General features: G+C 38.6%; 1 protein-coding gene across 1 annotated transcript in view; it reads right to left on the bottom strand.

Moving 5' to 3' along the window:
- dpysl2a (dihydropyrimidinase like 2a) overlaps positions 1–18051 on the bottom strand; it is a 37215-nt gene that overhangs the window by 5845 nt on the left and 13319 nt on the right. Inside the window, exons 2-10 of the mRNA XM_067414437.1 lie at positions 10991–11079; positions 10685–10869; positions 8713–8877; positions 6227–6288; positions 5917–5997; positions 4764–4832; positions 4215–4335; positions 1678–1834; positions 578–719 (exon numbers count right to left, since the gene is read on the bottom strand). Coding sequence (XP_067270538.1) covers positions 578–719; positions 1678–1834; positions 4215–4335; positions 4764–4832; positions 5917–5997; positions 6227–6288; positions 8713–8877; positions 10685–10869; positions 10991–11079 — 1071 coding nt within the window. The remainder of the gene's footprint in view (positions 1–577; positions 720–1677; positions 1835–4214; positions 4336–4763; positions 4833–5916; positions 5998–6226; positions 6289–8712; positions 8878–10684; positions 10870–10990; positions 11080–18051) is intronic.

Here is an 18051-nt window from a genome sequence, read left to right as displayed (position 1 = left end):
TAATAATAATAATAATAATAATAATTTGGGCTTGAAATATTTTAAAGCAAATTTTATCTTCAATGATGTAATATATGACTGGACAATTATTTTTTTCGACTGAAGGTCACAAAATGCTGCTGAACTTTGATATGTTTTAAATTAATATATAGTCTTTAAAATATTTAAAATGCATATATAATAACAACAAGGCAATAATAATCAGTTCAAATAAAGTAATAAAAGATCAAAATCGTATGGTTTGATTGAACACCACTGTTAAAACACACACACACACGCACGCACGCACGCACGCACGCACACACACACACATATATATTTGGCCACTTCTTGACTTTATAAATGATTTACGTTACAAATCTGGTAAAAATATCAAGCCCTGATAATATTAATAATATTCAAAACAATCCAACATGTCTCGTCTAGAGGAAACTATTGATTGAATTGAATACCCATTTTGCCTGTAAGAAACCAACAAAGATAAGCTTATAAAAAGCAATAAATGATTTTGAACTCCCCATGTCTCATTTAATCTGGATCTGTAACAACACATATGAACAGATAAACCATCTCTCACCACACACTTGTCCCAGATGATGGACATTCTCTCCTCGGTGCCGTTAGTTCCCTCCGGGATGAGGGTGAAGTTATCCTTGCCAACGGCCCTTTGAGAGGTGTTGAAGGTGCAGTGGGCACTGCCAGTCACCTGCAGATCCCCACTGCACACAAAACAGACGTGTAACACAATGACAAACACCAATGTTTTTGCATATGGCAAAATGTTTTTTTTTGGACAATGTATTACCACGGTTCTATTTGAAGAACCTTTGAATACCATGCAAATACTATGGTATTTAAATATGTTCTATTGTGTGATGCTAAACTGTTTTTTAAATAAAAAAACATGCATTGAATCAGTTTATAATTATACATGCAATTTAACGACTGCATATTAATTGACAGAGTAAATGAAATATAATTTCGTCACAACAACACAATTTAAAATGAACTAGTTGAATGGGGAAAAAGAAAACGTTACAGGATAAGATATAGCTTTTATTATATTTGCTCATTAAAAATGTCAGCGGAATTATATCAAAAAACACATATGATATTAGCATCAGATATATTCACTGTACCATGTTCTCCCCAGTGTTATTTTAATATAATTTAGATAATATTATAACTTTGTATTAATATTTTGAATTTTTGAAAAGTTGTATACTTTTAATTTCAATTTTATTTTGGTAATCAAAGTTAAAATGAGAAATGTTTTTAACTAGGTAAAATAAAATAAGTTTAAAGTTTATATATATATATATATACATATATATATATATATATATATATATATATATATATATATATATATATATATATATATATATATATATATATATATATATATATATATAGCTTTAGTTGAAACAGAAACTTTTCTCTTTCATAGTCATTTCTATTTTATCTCAGTCACAAGAATAAGTGGAGAGAAAACCTCAGTTTTTTTGTACAATGGTGCCCTCTAGTGATCAACCCAAACATGTTCTTCCCTTAGCAAGCAGGACACCGAAGGGGTAACCATAATGAATGACCCCTGCTCTGCACACACACACTGTGGTCCAAACACCCCCTGTAATCTATGTCCCATAATGCACTAGAACAGCTGTGGACACACACCAGGCCAGCAGGGAGTTGAGATAGTCTGGGGTGGTGGGGTCGGGGCTGAGGGGTGGAGATGTGATGTAGGCTGCAGCTTTGGCCCAGTTCTTGCTCCAGTAGTGAGTGCCGTCTGTCCCCAGGCTGGCTGAGATGGGCTCCCCGTACACCACGGTCCCTACGCAGGGAAAGCACAGGGTCAGGATCGCTACAATGCTTTGAAGAGCCGTTTGCTGCTCAGTGAGCACACTAGATTTAAGAGCTACTTCGTTCTTCGGACATAACTGGTTTAACCTGTTCAAGCTGTTGTTAAGCTGGTTTTAATTGGTTGGTCATCTAGTCACCCAGCCCTATCTTGTAAACCCTTTAAACCAGCTATGACAGGAGTGGGCACTTCCAGTCCTGGAGGCTCACTGTCCTGCAGAGTTTAGCTCCAACCCCACTCAAACTCAAAGACCAAACGTTACATAGTGTTCCTTTAAGATGGAAAACAAAGAAAAAACGTCCTTCTAAGATACATTAGCGTAATGCCAAGCTAACAGTTTAACATGTAATGGTGAATTTAAATTACACTTATTATAGATACTGATTAAAAATATTTTGGTAACACCTTTTTTTACAGTGTTCTTGTTACATGTTACATGTAGTTTCTATAGTAATTACTTTAAAGGATGCATAATTACATGCAACTAACCCTAAACCAATCCGAATCCTAACCCTATAGTAAGAACATGTAGTTCATTAATATTACTTAGCCCTTAAATGTATAATGTATAACTACACTGTAACAAGGACACCGTAAAGGTGCATTATTGTATTTTTGCAGTAAAAAATCCAATAACCGCTAGGCCAGTGTTATATATTTTGTTCAGTTGAGTTCTTACAATATCCCAGATGTTTCCAACTATTTGTAAATTGTGAGAAAATTGCTATTTTAACCAAGAAGCCGGGACATCTGAGGGAGTCGCCTGTCAATTGCGTCATATCTGCGTTAGCCTCGGTTTACAGTTTTATTCTGCAGAAGCGCTTTACTCTTAGCAAGTGTCACAGCAGCCGCTGAGCAAACGCACAGAGTAACGTCATAACATAATTTTAAACACACTTAAATATATCTAATATGATAAACAGAGCTGCGTTACCTCATACTAATGACCAAAAAGGCGGAAATAACCCCTCGCGACTGTGTGCCTTCATAATAAAAGTCCCGCTGTTTGCGAGGCGTGTGTTGTTCATCTCATAAACAACGCTCCAGCGATCTCGCTCAGCTCTTTAACACTCAGGCCCTGTCCACACGAAGCCAGCGCTTTCCCAATCCAATCTTTTTTCCCCCTCGTTTCAAGAAATATCTGCGTCCACACGAGATTACAAAAACGGACTAAAAACGATGTAGTTTGCATGCCAGGCCAGTGTGTGGCGCTGTAATTCTGCCACAGAAATACACTAAAAACGGAGAAGAAGAGTTGTGGCTAGCAGGGGTATAGCAGTGGTCGGAGGTGAGGCAAAATCTCACAATAAAATAACAATAAATACATTTGCTACTTAACAGATGTGTTTTATTAATGCCTACACCTACCCCAACCCAAAACATACCCTTACAGGTATGCAGATACGTTAATAAAATGACGCGATATTGATGTGCGCATGCCCAGTGCCCGTAGTTGTATCCCTTACCTCTTTCACCGTGCTGGACGTAGTGTGATGACGTCACTGTTTCGGAAAATATACGGATTCGCTGTACACACGAAGACGGAAGATTATCGTTTTCAGATTTATCCGCTTTGGGACCCGGTTTCGAAAAATATCGGATGCATGCTTCTAAAACGCCGGATCCATGTGGACGAAACGCTGATACGGTACAAAATGCATACGTATACAGCTAAACGCGTCTCCGTGTGGACGGGGCCTCAATCCTGCTCTGCTTCATACTACAGTAACGTTTATAATCTTATCCATTAATATGATTTCTGTCCGAGTCCTATTTTCCACTGGCTGTGAGGTGAAGACCACATGGCCCAAGATGCTGCGCTCAAACTTGGCGTCATCAAACTACGCCTTTGTTTTGAATAGGCGCCCTCTAGTGGACGGAAAATGAAGTGAAACCAATATTTAAAAAAAGCTCATTTCCATTAAAAAAAAGGACGTTACAAGCACTGTATTTGCTTTGCTAAAACAAACAAACAGCTAAAGCCAGTCTAAGGTTTAACAGGCTGGTTTTGGTCAATTCTTTAAATGGTCAGGCTGGGAAACCAGCAGCTAAAACCAAACTGACCATCTTAAACCATCTAGATTCAGCTTTAACTAGCTAAGACAAAGCTGAGCCTTTAGACTCTTTTTCAGCAGAGGCTTACTAGTATTACTATTTGGTATTTGAGCATTTGTTGCCTAAAAATGCTGTCTAGGTAGTGTTTGGAACACCATCAATGTCAAATGGCCTCTGGTTAGGAGTCTGTTGATAATTTGAGAATAAAACCAGAGTGACAACTTTTTCCAAGCTCATCCAAGGGGTTAGTGGGAAGTCGATCAATTCATAGGACTTTTTTATCAAACATCTGATGTACCTTTTTTCCTAGCCTGGGCGATGACATCAGCAGCACTCTTGCTCATCACTTTGGTGATGTAGAGCGGGCAGTTGGTCTGATTGGCGACGGTCACAGCCCGGTTGATGGCTTCGGCCTCCACCTATAAAACATCGGCAGACACACACTGACCTTCAGATGAAATTACAGACGCAGCCGAGGTAAAGTGCTGCTCAGCACCTCCTGAACGCTGACTGCACTTTATGTGCGCCAATGGACTCGGCTAAAGCTTTCTGGAAGGCTGATGTGTCTGTGATACCAATGATCAATGACTTTGGCAGCAAAAACAGTGGGAAAGTGGAAAGTCTGAACTCTCCTGATCCCTAAAGGGAACAAACCATAAATGTGTTTTAGTGCAGCATGTTTGAAGGTTATTTTGGAAGCGTTCTCGATGTACATGTAAGTCCGATGATGTGCTCAGAACTTCTTCCATGTGGTGCACAGCTGTAATTTTGCAGTGTGATTGTGTTCTGATGGTGTAATGTGCTCAGATTATAGCACTACAGTCAAGGTGCATGTGAAGTGTTTTACCTCCTCTGGGCGGCTCAGAACGTGTCCCTCTGGACCAGTGATACCCAATCCTAGAATCCTCTTCTGCTCCTAAAAGCAAGAGATTAAAATAGGTTTAAATGGATTTGTGAAAAAAACAAACAAACAAAACAAACAAAAGAATCAAATTTATCTTAACTGTAATGCAGACATTTTACATCTTTTTTTATCTTTATTTTTTACATTCGCTGTGGCAACCCCTGAAAGGAACAGCCGAAAGAAAAAGAAGACAAATACTAAATTGAATATTTTATTGTTAATTTGAATCTGCATTAAATGGGGAATGGAGAAGGATAGTTGTCATTTAAAATGTCATAGTTCAAAATGATCCTAAAAAAGAGCATACTTTAATTTTTTTTTTAGGTAATATTTTATATCAAAATTCAATATAAAAATCAGCACTGCCTTAACAGGAATAAATTACATTTTAAAATGTATTAAAAAAGAAAACCACTATTTAAAATATTGACAATATTTCACACTATGGCTGGTTTTACTCTATTTTTTATCAAAAACAGTAATCTCTCAAACAGCTTGCGAGTACCAAATTGAGTTGTTTTCCGTGGCATGTTGTGTTTAAACAGTCAAATACACACAGCATTATGTCAAAATGCCCGTCTTGCCGAGTATTCAGGTAATCACAGTCAGTTTGGGAATGTAAATAGTTGAGAAAGTCAACTCAATGCATGTTGTGTAACAGTATATTGAATCTGTGCATTCGCTTTTAAAGTGACAGCAGCCTAATAAACCTGCAGCTGTCTATTATGATAATAAAAAAGAAAATCCCACACTGCTCTTGTAACTTTAATTGTAAGCATGAATCTATATTTAATCTTTACAATGAAGACTATCCAGTGGTATTCTTTAAATGTAATTTAATTACAAGGTAAAATATAAATAGCATCTAATTACTATTTACACATTTTGCAAATAACTGCTACTTTTACATGGTGTAAATAGAATATATCACTATTTTCACTTGGTAAATAGCATCTATAGTGCAAATAGCCGCTGCCTAATAAAAGACCTGTGTTATCAAAAATGGTCTCGAATATCAATTTTTTTCAAGGTATTGTATCGAAGTTAGAAATTCCAGTATCGTGTCAAAACTAACAGTTATATTTAGTGAGCTCACCTCAGCAATGATGTCACCGTTCTCTGCGTGCACCTGGGCGATGGCTCCCATGTCCCTGATCACACTGAACACTTCATACATCTACAACAGACAGGAGAAACCACACTGTGTTCATGCAGTCTGCTCTGGATCTACGGCTACAGGAAATGTGGTGAACATGCACTCTCAATGCATGGAGAACACATCAATACTGCAATCTCAACGCACCAAAAACACAGAGAATTACACTTTAAATAAACAATGTCTAATCCAACTTTATACGCACAATTTAAAAGGCATATGCATGAGAAATCATGCTATACAGTCACACCTGGGAGTCATTTAGCTGGAAAATATCCTTGTAAGCCAAGTAGACCAGGAATGAGTTGATGCCTGGGAGTAAAAAAGACCAGGATGTTAGGCATCTTCAGACATGGACACACTTAATGGAGATGCAACTGCTAGAACAAGCAAAGTTGAAGTACAGGGTCACAGATATTGAGAGTTTAAAGTGTTAGTTCACCAAAAAATGAAAATGATTTCATTAATTACTCACCCTCATGTCGTTGGACACCTGTAACACCTTCGTTCATCTTCAGAACACAAATGAAGATATTTTTGTTGAAAGCTGATGGCTGAGAAAGGCTTCAGAAAGGCCTCCATTGGCATTCAGTACATTTCCACTGACCCACTCACAAGACCCATAAAGGCACTAAAGACGACATTACAAACTCCATCTCACTACAGTGGCTCTACAATAATTCTAAGAAGCGAAGAGAATAGTTTTTGTGCACAAAAAAATCGAAATAATGACTTTATCCACCAAGATATTGTCTTCCGTGTAGGTCTCTGACGTGAACTCGCGTGATAGCGGCGCTCCTCCTCTTCCGGGTCATGTATTCGAGCGGCGGAGCTGTGTCATATTCTCGCGCATGCGTCGAGTTCACGTCAATAACTTGGTGGATAAAGTCGTTATTTTGATCTTAATGTGCACAATAACTATTTTCAACACATTGTAAAATGATTGTACAGCCACTGTAGTGAGATGGACTTTGTAACGCCGTCTTTAGTGCCTTTATGGGTCTTGTGAGTGGGTCAGTGGAAATGTACTGAATGCCAATGGAGGCCTTTCTGAAGCCTTTCTCAGCCATCAGCTTTCAACAAAAATATCTTCATTTGTGTTCCAAAGATGAACGACGGTCTTACGGGTGTCCAACGACATGAGGGTGAGTAATTAATGAAATAATTTTCATTTTTGGGTGAACTAACCCTTTAAAGGCCAAGATGTGAAGATTGTATTGCTGTCTTGTCAGGATTCTTCTTCGGAAAATGTGTGTAATTTGAGCCATAAAGTGCCTAAATCATCACTTTCATGTGTGAATACTGTTCAAAGTAGAAACAACCTAAGCACTAATGTGACTCCTGCATTGTGTACATGACGATTAAACCTTCTAATGCATCTGGGTCAGATTTGACCTGGAAGCGGCCCAAGCGGGGCATAAAATGTAATAAAACATTATGAATGGATTAAGACAAAGTACAATTTTAATGCACTACGTGGAGACAAAGAATTAAAATCGTTTATTTTTTTATTTTTATTGCACACCTTCCAGCCAATAAGAATTTAGAATTCAGACCGACCATGGTATAAAAACAATTATAACACCTTGTGCATTACGGGTGAATTTTGAGTTTTAACTGCAGTAATAACATAGTAAAACTATGTTTCAAAATGTTGAAATGTTTGCACATTCACTTATTAAAGAGACGTTACTGATAATATAAATTATGGTTTAAGTTATGATGGTTTTATAAGCTCACGTTCCACCGGGTCAAAACTGAGCCGGGAATGCAAAAGGTGTTGTACAGTTTTTTAATTCAAAAGCAGGTTTAAGTAGCCTAGAAATCTAGACGCACCCTAGCGGCAGCAAATCTAATCTGCCCGTGAGTGTCGTCTAGCAACTCTCAATACCCTTCTGAGCTGTAAACGCCAAACTCTTGACGGGCCAATCACATCGTGTATAGAGTCGGCGGGCGGGGCCATAATGACGACGGCCGAGTTGCGTTTGCGTGCTTCTAGTAAACACAGAAACTGGCGAACGGCGGTCTTTCGAATCAGCTTTGACCGCGACTCTGGAAGACTTGGAGTTAAGCTTTTCTCTGAGAAAAGAACAAAGAGCGGCACTGAAGTCATTCTTAAAAAGGGAAGATGTTTTCGGAGTTTAGCTGACCGGATACGGGGAATGTTTAATCTGTCAATGAGCTCCGCTTCACCTTCGTTGCTCTGGTTGGTTGTAGCGCTATCCTATCGCGTGCAGAGGGAGTTTGAAAGACAACCGTTTATCCGCCCCTCGGATTGAGCTGTCAATGGTGAGTTTCCAGACCAAACATCTTGATGTGGGTCTGGCTTGTCAGGCTAAGGTTTAAGCACATATGGCCCCAAATTCTCATGATTGAACTGCAGATATTTTGGTCTTAGTCATCATATTTCATGTGGGAATACTGTTCTAAGCGGATAAAGTTAGTAAACAACTAATGATTATTAATCATTATGATAATCATTATAATGATTATAAAGGTGAAGTATTTAGTTTTTGTGACACTAAAGGGTTCTAGCAGAATTAGGAATGTAAAGCATACAGTATCTGAAAACATCACAAACACAGCTCTTACGGGTGCTTGTGAAGGCATGTCTCAACAGGTAAAAGTAGGCTACTTTCAACAGATTACAAATACTTTTAGCTGTGTTGCTATGTGTCATTTAACCCATTAAATGTATCTGCACCGGGTGTATTTTTTGCCATGTGTGAGCCATACCGTGATCTTTCACCAGCGCCTCGATCTCCTCCTGCATGCCATTGTGCCACTCCGTGATGTCCACATGGAGAGAGTAGTCACAGCAGGACTTATGGTCGGCCCACTCCCTCCACTGGTTAAAGGCAGCGATCAGACTTACACCAGGCTCAGGGACTACATGATCGACTGAAAATACACATCAACATATAAATAGACTGTAGTGACACTATATACCTACGGTGAAACCTGTGCATATAGCGGTAAATGGAAGGATATAAACTTCAATATTTAACTCATCCCACACATTTTGCGGTTTAAAAGACATTTAATATTATTCAGTAATATTAATTTGACTGCACACTATTGGATGAGAACAAAACTTAAGCTGGATAATGAGAATCGTCTTCATTAGATTAGATTTGTTTCATAAATGATGAACTTAATCAACACTGAACTGACTTCAGCTGAATAATGACACTATTGTCTTTCTCGAACTGCTTTACAGCTGAAATTGTATTTGTTTCAAAACTGGAGAACTTTGCAACATTGATACTGTTCATATTTATTACTGTAAAGATGATTTAAAACAATCTGATTTAAAAAAATAGGGCTGCCCCTTGATATTTGACTAATCGTCAGTCCACTAGAAGAGGCTTAGTCGACCCCAAAAAATATTCATACTCATAATCATTACTTTTGTCGGTGCACTGTGGCAAGTTCTATGCGTGTGTTTGAGTGCTGATTTGGTTATGTATTATATAGGCAATTAAGGGCTCATTATTATGATTTGTATGGCTTATTAATATAAACATATATATTGTTATATTGTTGACTAATTGCGTAAATGAATAAATAGATAAATATTTAGTCGAGGGCAGCCCTTGTAAAAAACAACATGTACTTGCATTTAAGGAAAGGATCAGAATATCATAGAGAGAGACTTTGGGTCAGTGTTATTTTAATATTATTTATATACAATTATAGTATTTATAAATTTATGAATGCCCTTTTTATTTGAATTATTTTAGGTTAAGCTTTAAGCTTTTGTCATTTTTATAAAAATTCTATATATGTTTAATTTATTCTTTCATTTCATTTAATGTAGTTGCCAAGACAACATTTTACATTTACATCTTTCATCTTTTATTTCATCTAATATTTTTTTTTCAGCTTTATTTCTATTACTGAATTACATTTTTGTGCAACAGTTATAATTTTTGTCTATTTGACAAGCAATGAGTGTCTGAAGTGAAAAGTGTCAGTGTGTGCCAGCTGGTCAGATCATCGTCCACTCAGACGTGACATCTGTTGAGCTGGAGCCAATGATACAGTGAGTGCTAATGGAGAGATTGTTATTATAACTGTTTTATAATTATCACTGATTATCTTGGTCTGTCTGGTTGCTGAGGTGATGATTGACACTCGGCCAGTTTCATACACTGGTTCTGTTTCGGTCAGACACACAGCTGGGGTACATTAGCACTGATTCTGTGTGTAAATTCAGACCACAGTAACACAAACACTTTCAGAGCTCATGCAGAACATATTAAACAACATTTGTCACAGCAAATATTATATTTAGTTTTTTTTGGAAATATCGGGTGTGAACACTTAGGACAATGTGATCAGTTTTTCTTTTTTAATAAATCTGCAAAAATGTCAACAATTCTGTGTTTTTCTGTCAACATGGGGGTGCTGTGAACATTAATGAGAAAAAACTGATGTTTTTTATCATGTGTTTATTTCTGATATGAAAAACCAAAATATGTTTTGGATGACAGTCAAATTCCTACATATGGAGAATGTTATCTAATCTATCTATCTATCTATCTATCTATCTATCTATCTATCTATCTATCTATCTATCTATCTATCTATCTGTCTATCTGTCTATCTATCTATCTATCTATCTATCTATCCATCCATCCATCCATCCATCCATCCATCCATCCATCCATTTATCTAAGAATAGTATATATATATATAGACGTACTGATCATAGTGGTGCCGCCAGCGAGAGCAGCTCGTGTGCCCTGGTAGAAGTCATCAGCTGCTGTCATGCCCCGGTCGGGCATCTGGAAGCGGGTATGAACATCAATGCCACCTGGTATCAGCATCCTGTCGTGGGCGTCGATGGTCTTCACGCCACCAGGAACTATGAGGTTTTCACCGATTTGCCTGGAGAGCGGATGTAAGCGTCACAAAGGTCAACAAGAGGTCATCTCTACTGTCAGTCAATACTTCAGACAATGAGACGGACTAGAAAAATAATGACATTAAATAATAATAAAAAACTTGCTTGATGACTCCATCCTCCATATAGATGTCGGCATGGAAAGACTGATCATCGTTCACTATCTTCGCACCTTTGATTAGAAGACGGTCACTCTGTGAGAAAGACAGACAGAGAGTCAGACAAAAACTGCATTTATTCCCAGCAGCTGTTCAAATCTATTTATACAATCATTTGACTGTAGCTCAATAGGTCTCACATGCAACCAGTTTAAGCACAAAGACACTTTGTTTTGCATAGTATGAACAATAAAACAAAAATGCATGTGCACATTTCACAATAACATTTCCTTATTGGCCAAAGGTCAAATACTGCTGCTAAATACGTTTTTCAATATAATTTTTAAAACAGTAAGTTTAGAAGTGACTTCTGTATCTCATACACGTGTAACTTAGCGGACTCACTTTTGCATTTAAATGGATAGTTCGCCCAAAAAGGAAAATCCTGCCATTAATTACTCACTCTCATGTCATTCCAACACCGTAAGACCTTCATTCATCTTCAAAACAAAAATGAAGATATTTCTGTTAAAATCCAAGAGCTTTCTGACCCCACAGCAACACAATGACCACTTTCAAGGAAAGGTAGTAAAAACATTGTTAATAGTCCATGTGACTATAGTGGTTCAACATTAAAGGTGCAGTGTGTTAGCCTAGAAATCTAGACGCACCCTAGCGGCAGCAAATTTAATCTGCCCGCAAGTGTCGTCTAGGAACTCTCAATACCCTTCTGAGCTGTATTCCTCACAATCTGGACGGGCCAATCACATCGTGTATAGAGTCGGCGGGCGGGGCCATAATGACGACGGCCGAGTTGCGTTTGCGTGCTTCTAGTAAACACAGAAACTGGCGAACAGCGGCGGTCTTTCGAATCAGCTTTGACTGCGACTCTGGAAGACTTGGAGTTAAGCTTTTCTCTGAGAAAAGAACAAAGAACGGCACTGAAGTCATTCTTAAAAAGGGAAGATGTGTTCGGAGTTTAGCTGACCGGATACGGTGAATGTTTAATCTTTCAACAAGCTCTGTTTCACCTTCGTTGCTCTGGTTGGTGTAGCGCTATCCTATTGCGTGCAGAGGGAGTTTGAAAGACAACCGTTTATCCCGCCCCTCAGATTGAGCTGTCAATGGTGAGTTTCCAGACCAAACATCTTGATGTGGGTCTGGCTTGTCAGGCTAGCAGTGTGTAGTATCTATTGACAGAAATGCAATATAATATACATAACTATGTTTTCAGGGGTGTATAAAGACCTTACATAATGAACTGTCTGTTTTTATTACCTGAGAATGAGCCGTTTCAATCTACACCACGGGTCCCCTTACAGCAAAGTTGCCATTTTGCGCCGTCATGTTTCTACGGTAGCCCTAAACGGACAAACTTCTCTACAGAGCGCTAGCTACTCTCTGCTGTCTCAGACGACAACATTTGTGTCCTGTGTCAGCCACCGTAGCTTCTATGTGCTTTGAAAGGGAGAGGTGAGCGGCAGGGCCGTGCACAGGGGGGTGGCCCGGTGGCTAGAGCAACTGCCCCTTTGCCCTCATTGGCTAAGGTGCCCCTCTTGCCCCCTTCCCTCCCTCACCCTCAGAGGATTTCCATAAAAGCGTTCGGTTCCGCTAAAAATCCACTAGTTCCGCTAACTCTTTCTGTGTTTTCCCGCTCGCTCCGCGCAGCATCGCTCAAAGTCTGCGGCTGCCTGCTCTCTGTGGAGACGGCTGTTCCAGAATGTCGTCCCATTAACAGGTATATTACAAACTACAATCCAAAACGTTGAATTGTTTGAACAGTGCAAACATTCAAAGCTCCAGCATGCCACTCCTGTAAAATAGATTTCCGATTATAATCAATTTTACGAGTTAATAGGCTACTAGTATCTATAGCCTAACATACATCATATTTATGATATTTTATTTAGACCATATTAATCGTATACACAATTTAAAAAAAGGTAATACAGGCTATTATAAATATAAATGAGTTATATCAGGGTAGCCTACAATGGGGCGAAACACAGAAAAATAGGGTGTCAAAATTGCACCTTTAGGGGTACAACAGCTTGTCGCTGGGGCAGGACCCTTAAAAGGACAACTTTGTATCTGTTTTAGTCCTAAAAGGTGCATATTAGTACCTTTGAGTACAAATGCGTACCTTACGGTACTACTATGAACCTTTTTGTGGTAAAAATGGTACAAAGTTGTCCTTTTAAGGGTCCTGCCCCAGCGACAAGCTGTTGTACCCCTAAAGGTGCAATTTTGACACCCTTCTTTTCTGTGTGAAGCACACCCTAAGACAAATGTGCTCATTTTTCAAAACAGTCCATACTTGTGCAAAAAAGCAACGTTTGCAGTATTTTCTGTTTATTTAAATTAATAGAATATTTAATTATTGTTCAGTAAATATTAAAATGTTAATATAAAAATATATTTTAAAATACAGAAACAAATGTTTAGCCTAAGTAAATAATCTGAAAACATTGAATGAATGAGATTCCATAATAATTTTATAAAGTTTTATCCTTGTAACAACTAAATATATGTGTATTATATGATTATTATCATATTTTTTTATTATAAATATGATGTTGCCTCTAAGATGGACACCCAACTTAAGATATTTACCATCTGAATCTTTACCATGTCATGTCAACAAATGGAAGTCAGTCAGCTGTTTATTATCATGTTAAATATGCCTTTTACCCCAAATACCATACTTTTATATATTCTGTTATTAAAAATCTGTTGCGTATGATTTACATAAATCATAAACAAGACCTTTGTCTCAAAATATATTCAATTTTAGTGATTCTCATTTGCTACTTAAATCTCCAATAAAAAATGTAAATAGAAAAGAGATCAAATTAGCCCAGAATCAACTTTTTGGAAGAATAATTAGAACAACAGAAATTTAATTAGCACTAAAGCCTAACAATTGTATTTACAGTATGATTGTAAAAGGTTTGTTATTCATTTTCTATATTAAGATGATACTCAATCCCCTTATAGTGCCCCCTTTTTTTTTGGTTTGGGCCACTGCCCCTCAAAATGTCTGTGCACGGCCCTGGTGAGCGGCTAGATCACCACTAGATGCCACTAAAATTCACACACTGCACCTTTAATGTTATGCAGCGACAAGCATACTTTTGGTGCGCAACAAAAAACTAAATTAATGACTTTATTCAACAATCTCTTCTCTCTGTGATATTCTCCTACGCAATTCACTTAAGCACCACAATGCATGCATGTGATCATGGGATCATGCTTGGCCAATAGTGAGCCGCCGTTCTGCTGTAGAACTCTTTACTACCTTTCTGGGCCTGAAAGTGTTCTGGGGTCAGAGAGCTCTCAGATTTCATCAAAAATATCTTCATTTGTGTTGTGAAGTAGCCTGACAAGCCAGACCCACATCAAGATGTTTGGTCTGGAAACTCACCATTGACAGCTCAATCTGAGGGGCGGATAAACGGTTGTCTTTCAAACTCCCTCTGCACGCGATAGGATAGCGCTACAACCAACCAGAGCAACGAACATGAAACAGAGCTCATTGACAGATTAAACATTCACCGTATCCGGTCGGCAAAACTCCGAACACATCTTCCCTTCTTAAGAAGGACTTCAGTGCCGTTCTTTGTTCTTTTCTCAGAGAAAAGCTTAACTCCAAGTCTTCCAGAGTCGCGGTCAAAGCTGATTCGAAAGACCGCCGTTCGCCAGCTTCTGTGTTTACTAGAAGCACGCAAACGCAACTCGGCCGTCATTTTTTTAAGCCCCGCCCACCGACTCTATACACGATGTGATTGGCCTGTTGCTAGACGATATTCGCGGCAGATTAGATTTGCTGCCGCTAGGGTGCGTCTAGATTTCTAGGCTAGTTCTGAAGATAAACAACATGGAACGACATGAGGATGAGTAATTAATGACAGAAATGTCATTTTTGGATGAACTAACCCTTTAAGGGTGCTTTCACATCTCTAGTTCGGTGCTCGGTTAGGCGGGCTTTCACATTTGGTCCGAACCAAGGGCAAACAATTATACATTGTTGCATTTTGCAGCTTTTTTGGTTCCTTTTCACACCACACTGATTGCTGTGGTCCGAACCAGTTGAAACGAACCAAAACGCAGGCACGTGACAACATCCACATCACTCATTGGCCTTGACGTATTTCCTAAACTGCTTTTCGATTGGTCAGAATTTACGCGTGGGAAAATTCTAACAGACGGGGAAAAGCCAGCAAACTACACAACTATGGAGAGACGACTGCGGGCTGGTTTTGCCGCTGGCCATAATCTACTACACGGTGTGTATTTACCACAGTATGCAAACAATACATTTCTATAATGAAGCGCGGATGAGACTTGAAAACAACGCTCTAATGCACTGCAAATGGCGAGCGCACATCACTCGTCACTTCAAGCGGAGGCGTGCACGTATTATTCTCAACTTTGACATGCTCATCTTCTGAAAATTTTGGCAATGATCTATCAGGTAATGTCATGCACATAATGTCAGCGCAGATTACTACGGCAGCTGGTTTAGTCCAAAAATGATCAGTACTTTTGCAGTTGGTTCTGTTCGAGCTCGGATCACGTTCTCACCACAAACGAACCGCTCCAGAGTTCGTTTGAAAGCGGACCGAGACCACCTCTTCAAGGAGGTCTCAGTACGCTTGTTTGGTCCGCTTTTGGTGTGCACCCAAGTGCGATTGCTGCTTTCAGACCTGACCAAAGGAACTGCACCAAAGAACGAACTTTAGTACGATTCAACCGCACTAAATGAGGAAGGTGTGAAAGCACCCTAAATTTCTCCTATTATACTATTTCAAAGGCTCCTAAATTTGTTTTGTTTTGAAGGTCTCCTATAAGAGGTTTACAAACATCCATCATCAAAAAACATTTTTATTTTCTCATAATGTAAATTGCAGCATCAGCTCTTCTCACAGTGTCTGAAACAGTCCGATCAAGGAGCCGGTCTCTCTCTAAATCCCCCCTTTCTGAGAGCGAGCTTTGCTCTGATTGGTCAGATGGTTCAGTTTGTTGTGATTGGTTGACTGCTTACAGCCAGTGTCAAAAAAGTCCAATCCCATGACTGAATTTCAGCTCTTACCCATCATTTGATAAACAGTGATACGAACAGTAAAGATGGTGTCGTTTTTACCGGATCAATTCTCATCCTTTGTAAGATCAGGCAAAGCTGATTTGCTTTGGCAGCTGATTTGTTTTCGACATGTCAGCACACAAACCAAACTCTTCCAGTCTCAGCTACAACCACAGTTAGGCGGGTTAAAGTTGAAGTTTGTGGGCAGCCAATGAAGATGGCATTATGCAAATTTGTTACAAACCTAAGTAGGTCCATGCAGGAAGAGAGACTGGAATTACTGGCGATTCGTTTCGGGCAGTTCAGAATCGAGGAGAATTTTTGGGAGACCATAACTTAATTTATCTGCAGTTTGATCTTTGAAACTTTGCAGACCTTTTACATTCACAAACAGCTTTATTACACACTACAAGGAAGGTAATATATGAAAAAGCTTAATGGGGCATTTTAAAGGCAGTTGACTATAAATATTGCAGTGTGTATGTGGCCAGAAAAAGTCCCCAATGCTGTTGACAATGAAGTGATTTGATTTGATTTGATAAATGTCTTTGTCACTATAGGAAACATCCAAATGAGATGCAGATCTCTTCAACTGGAGGCTCTGGACTCCTGTTCTAAACCATGGACATCATGTTCAATCACAGCTGAAGCATAAAGATTGCTGAGGCACATCAGAAAAACACAGTGATTCTTAGCATCCTAAATGGATTCTGACACGCCATCATGAGCCCAAACGTCATTCAAGGACACCGACATTGACTGCAGACCGCATGCTTTCTTCCTGTAGAGACATGCAGTTATTAATTTTTTTAATCAATACTGATTGACTGTATGCCACACTATTGCCGCTTTAACTCATCGTGACAGTGCTGCTAAAAGGCATAATGGGAATTATAGGGGGTTTAGAAAGATCTTAGTTCAATAGTGCTCTGTAATTAACGGCCTGATGGGATAATTATCATGGAAGTCCTCTTCTGTAGCTGGTTGACTGCTAATGAGTAGCTATCGTTGAGTCGTGTTTCATTATTCTACTGTAAGAAAAAAGCCTGTGCTGTGGAGAACAAGACATTGCTGGAAAGTTCAATATTTATGAATGAAATATTTATGATTGACCACACTTCAACTTTAGATGATTTACAATCACTTCAGAATCAGATTGTATTTGAACAGGCACAAACGAACGTTAAAGCTACACTGTGTGATATTTTCCCCCATCTAGCGGTGTAAAGGTATATGATCATCCAGTGAATAATAGTTTCTGTTCCTCTCAATTCCGATTTCGTTTTAACTCCTACGGTGGACGATTTAGTCCAAGATTAACATGGCTTCCAGTTCAACCTCGTCCATGAGTGCCATCGAGTGTTAAAATGCGAAAGGCGAAGCTTGAATTTATGGGTATGTCCTTCTTTGGCTAATGTACTTTCAAGATGGAGGGACAACATGGCGACCGGCATTCGAACCCCTCACCCGTATGTATTTTCAATGGCATATTATAAACTTACGAGAATACTTTATTACTTGAAAGAAGTAAGTATACATTAATGAGCACATATATTTTTGAAAGAACTAAGTGTTTTTAGCTAAGAATAAACTAAAGTGTAGCTTTAATAATTTATTAGCTTTTCTGGGTCCTCAAAGCACTTTACATTTAGAAGGGGTGAATCTCCTCAACCACCACTAACGTTGTTATTTTAAGTACTGTTGATGACTAGCAATGATGTTTAACAGAAAATACCACTCATTAACCTACAATTTGAGGAAACAGGTTTGCACAACAAACTACATTTGCCATCATTCCCTGTATAGCCACACTGTTAAAATGATACACAATATTCAAATTCAATAAAACGATATATAATGAGGAAAGTGTTATTTACACCCAGAATCTTTTTTTATTTTTTACATTGAAACAATTTTCAACAATTTCCAGAAATGGTGACATTGAATTATTGACATTGACATTGAATTAACAGGACAACCCAGCA

The sequence above is a fragment of the Pseudorasbora parva genome, chromosome 13 (assembly GCF_024679245.1).
Source record: "Pseudorasbora parva isolate DD20220531a chromosome 13, ASM2467924v1, whole genome shotgun sequence".
NCBI classification, from domain to species: domain Eukaryota; kingdom Metazoa; phylum Chordata; class Actinopteri; order Cypriniformes; family Gobionidae; genus Pseudorasbora; species Pseudorasbora parva.
This window is presented reverse-complemented; position numbering and strand designations above follow the sequence as displayed.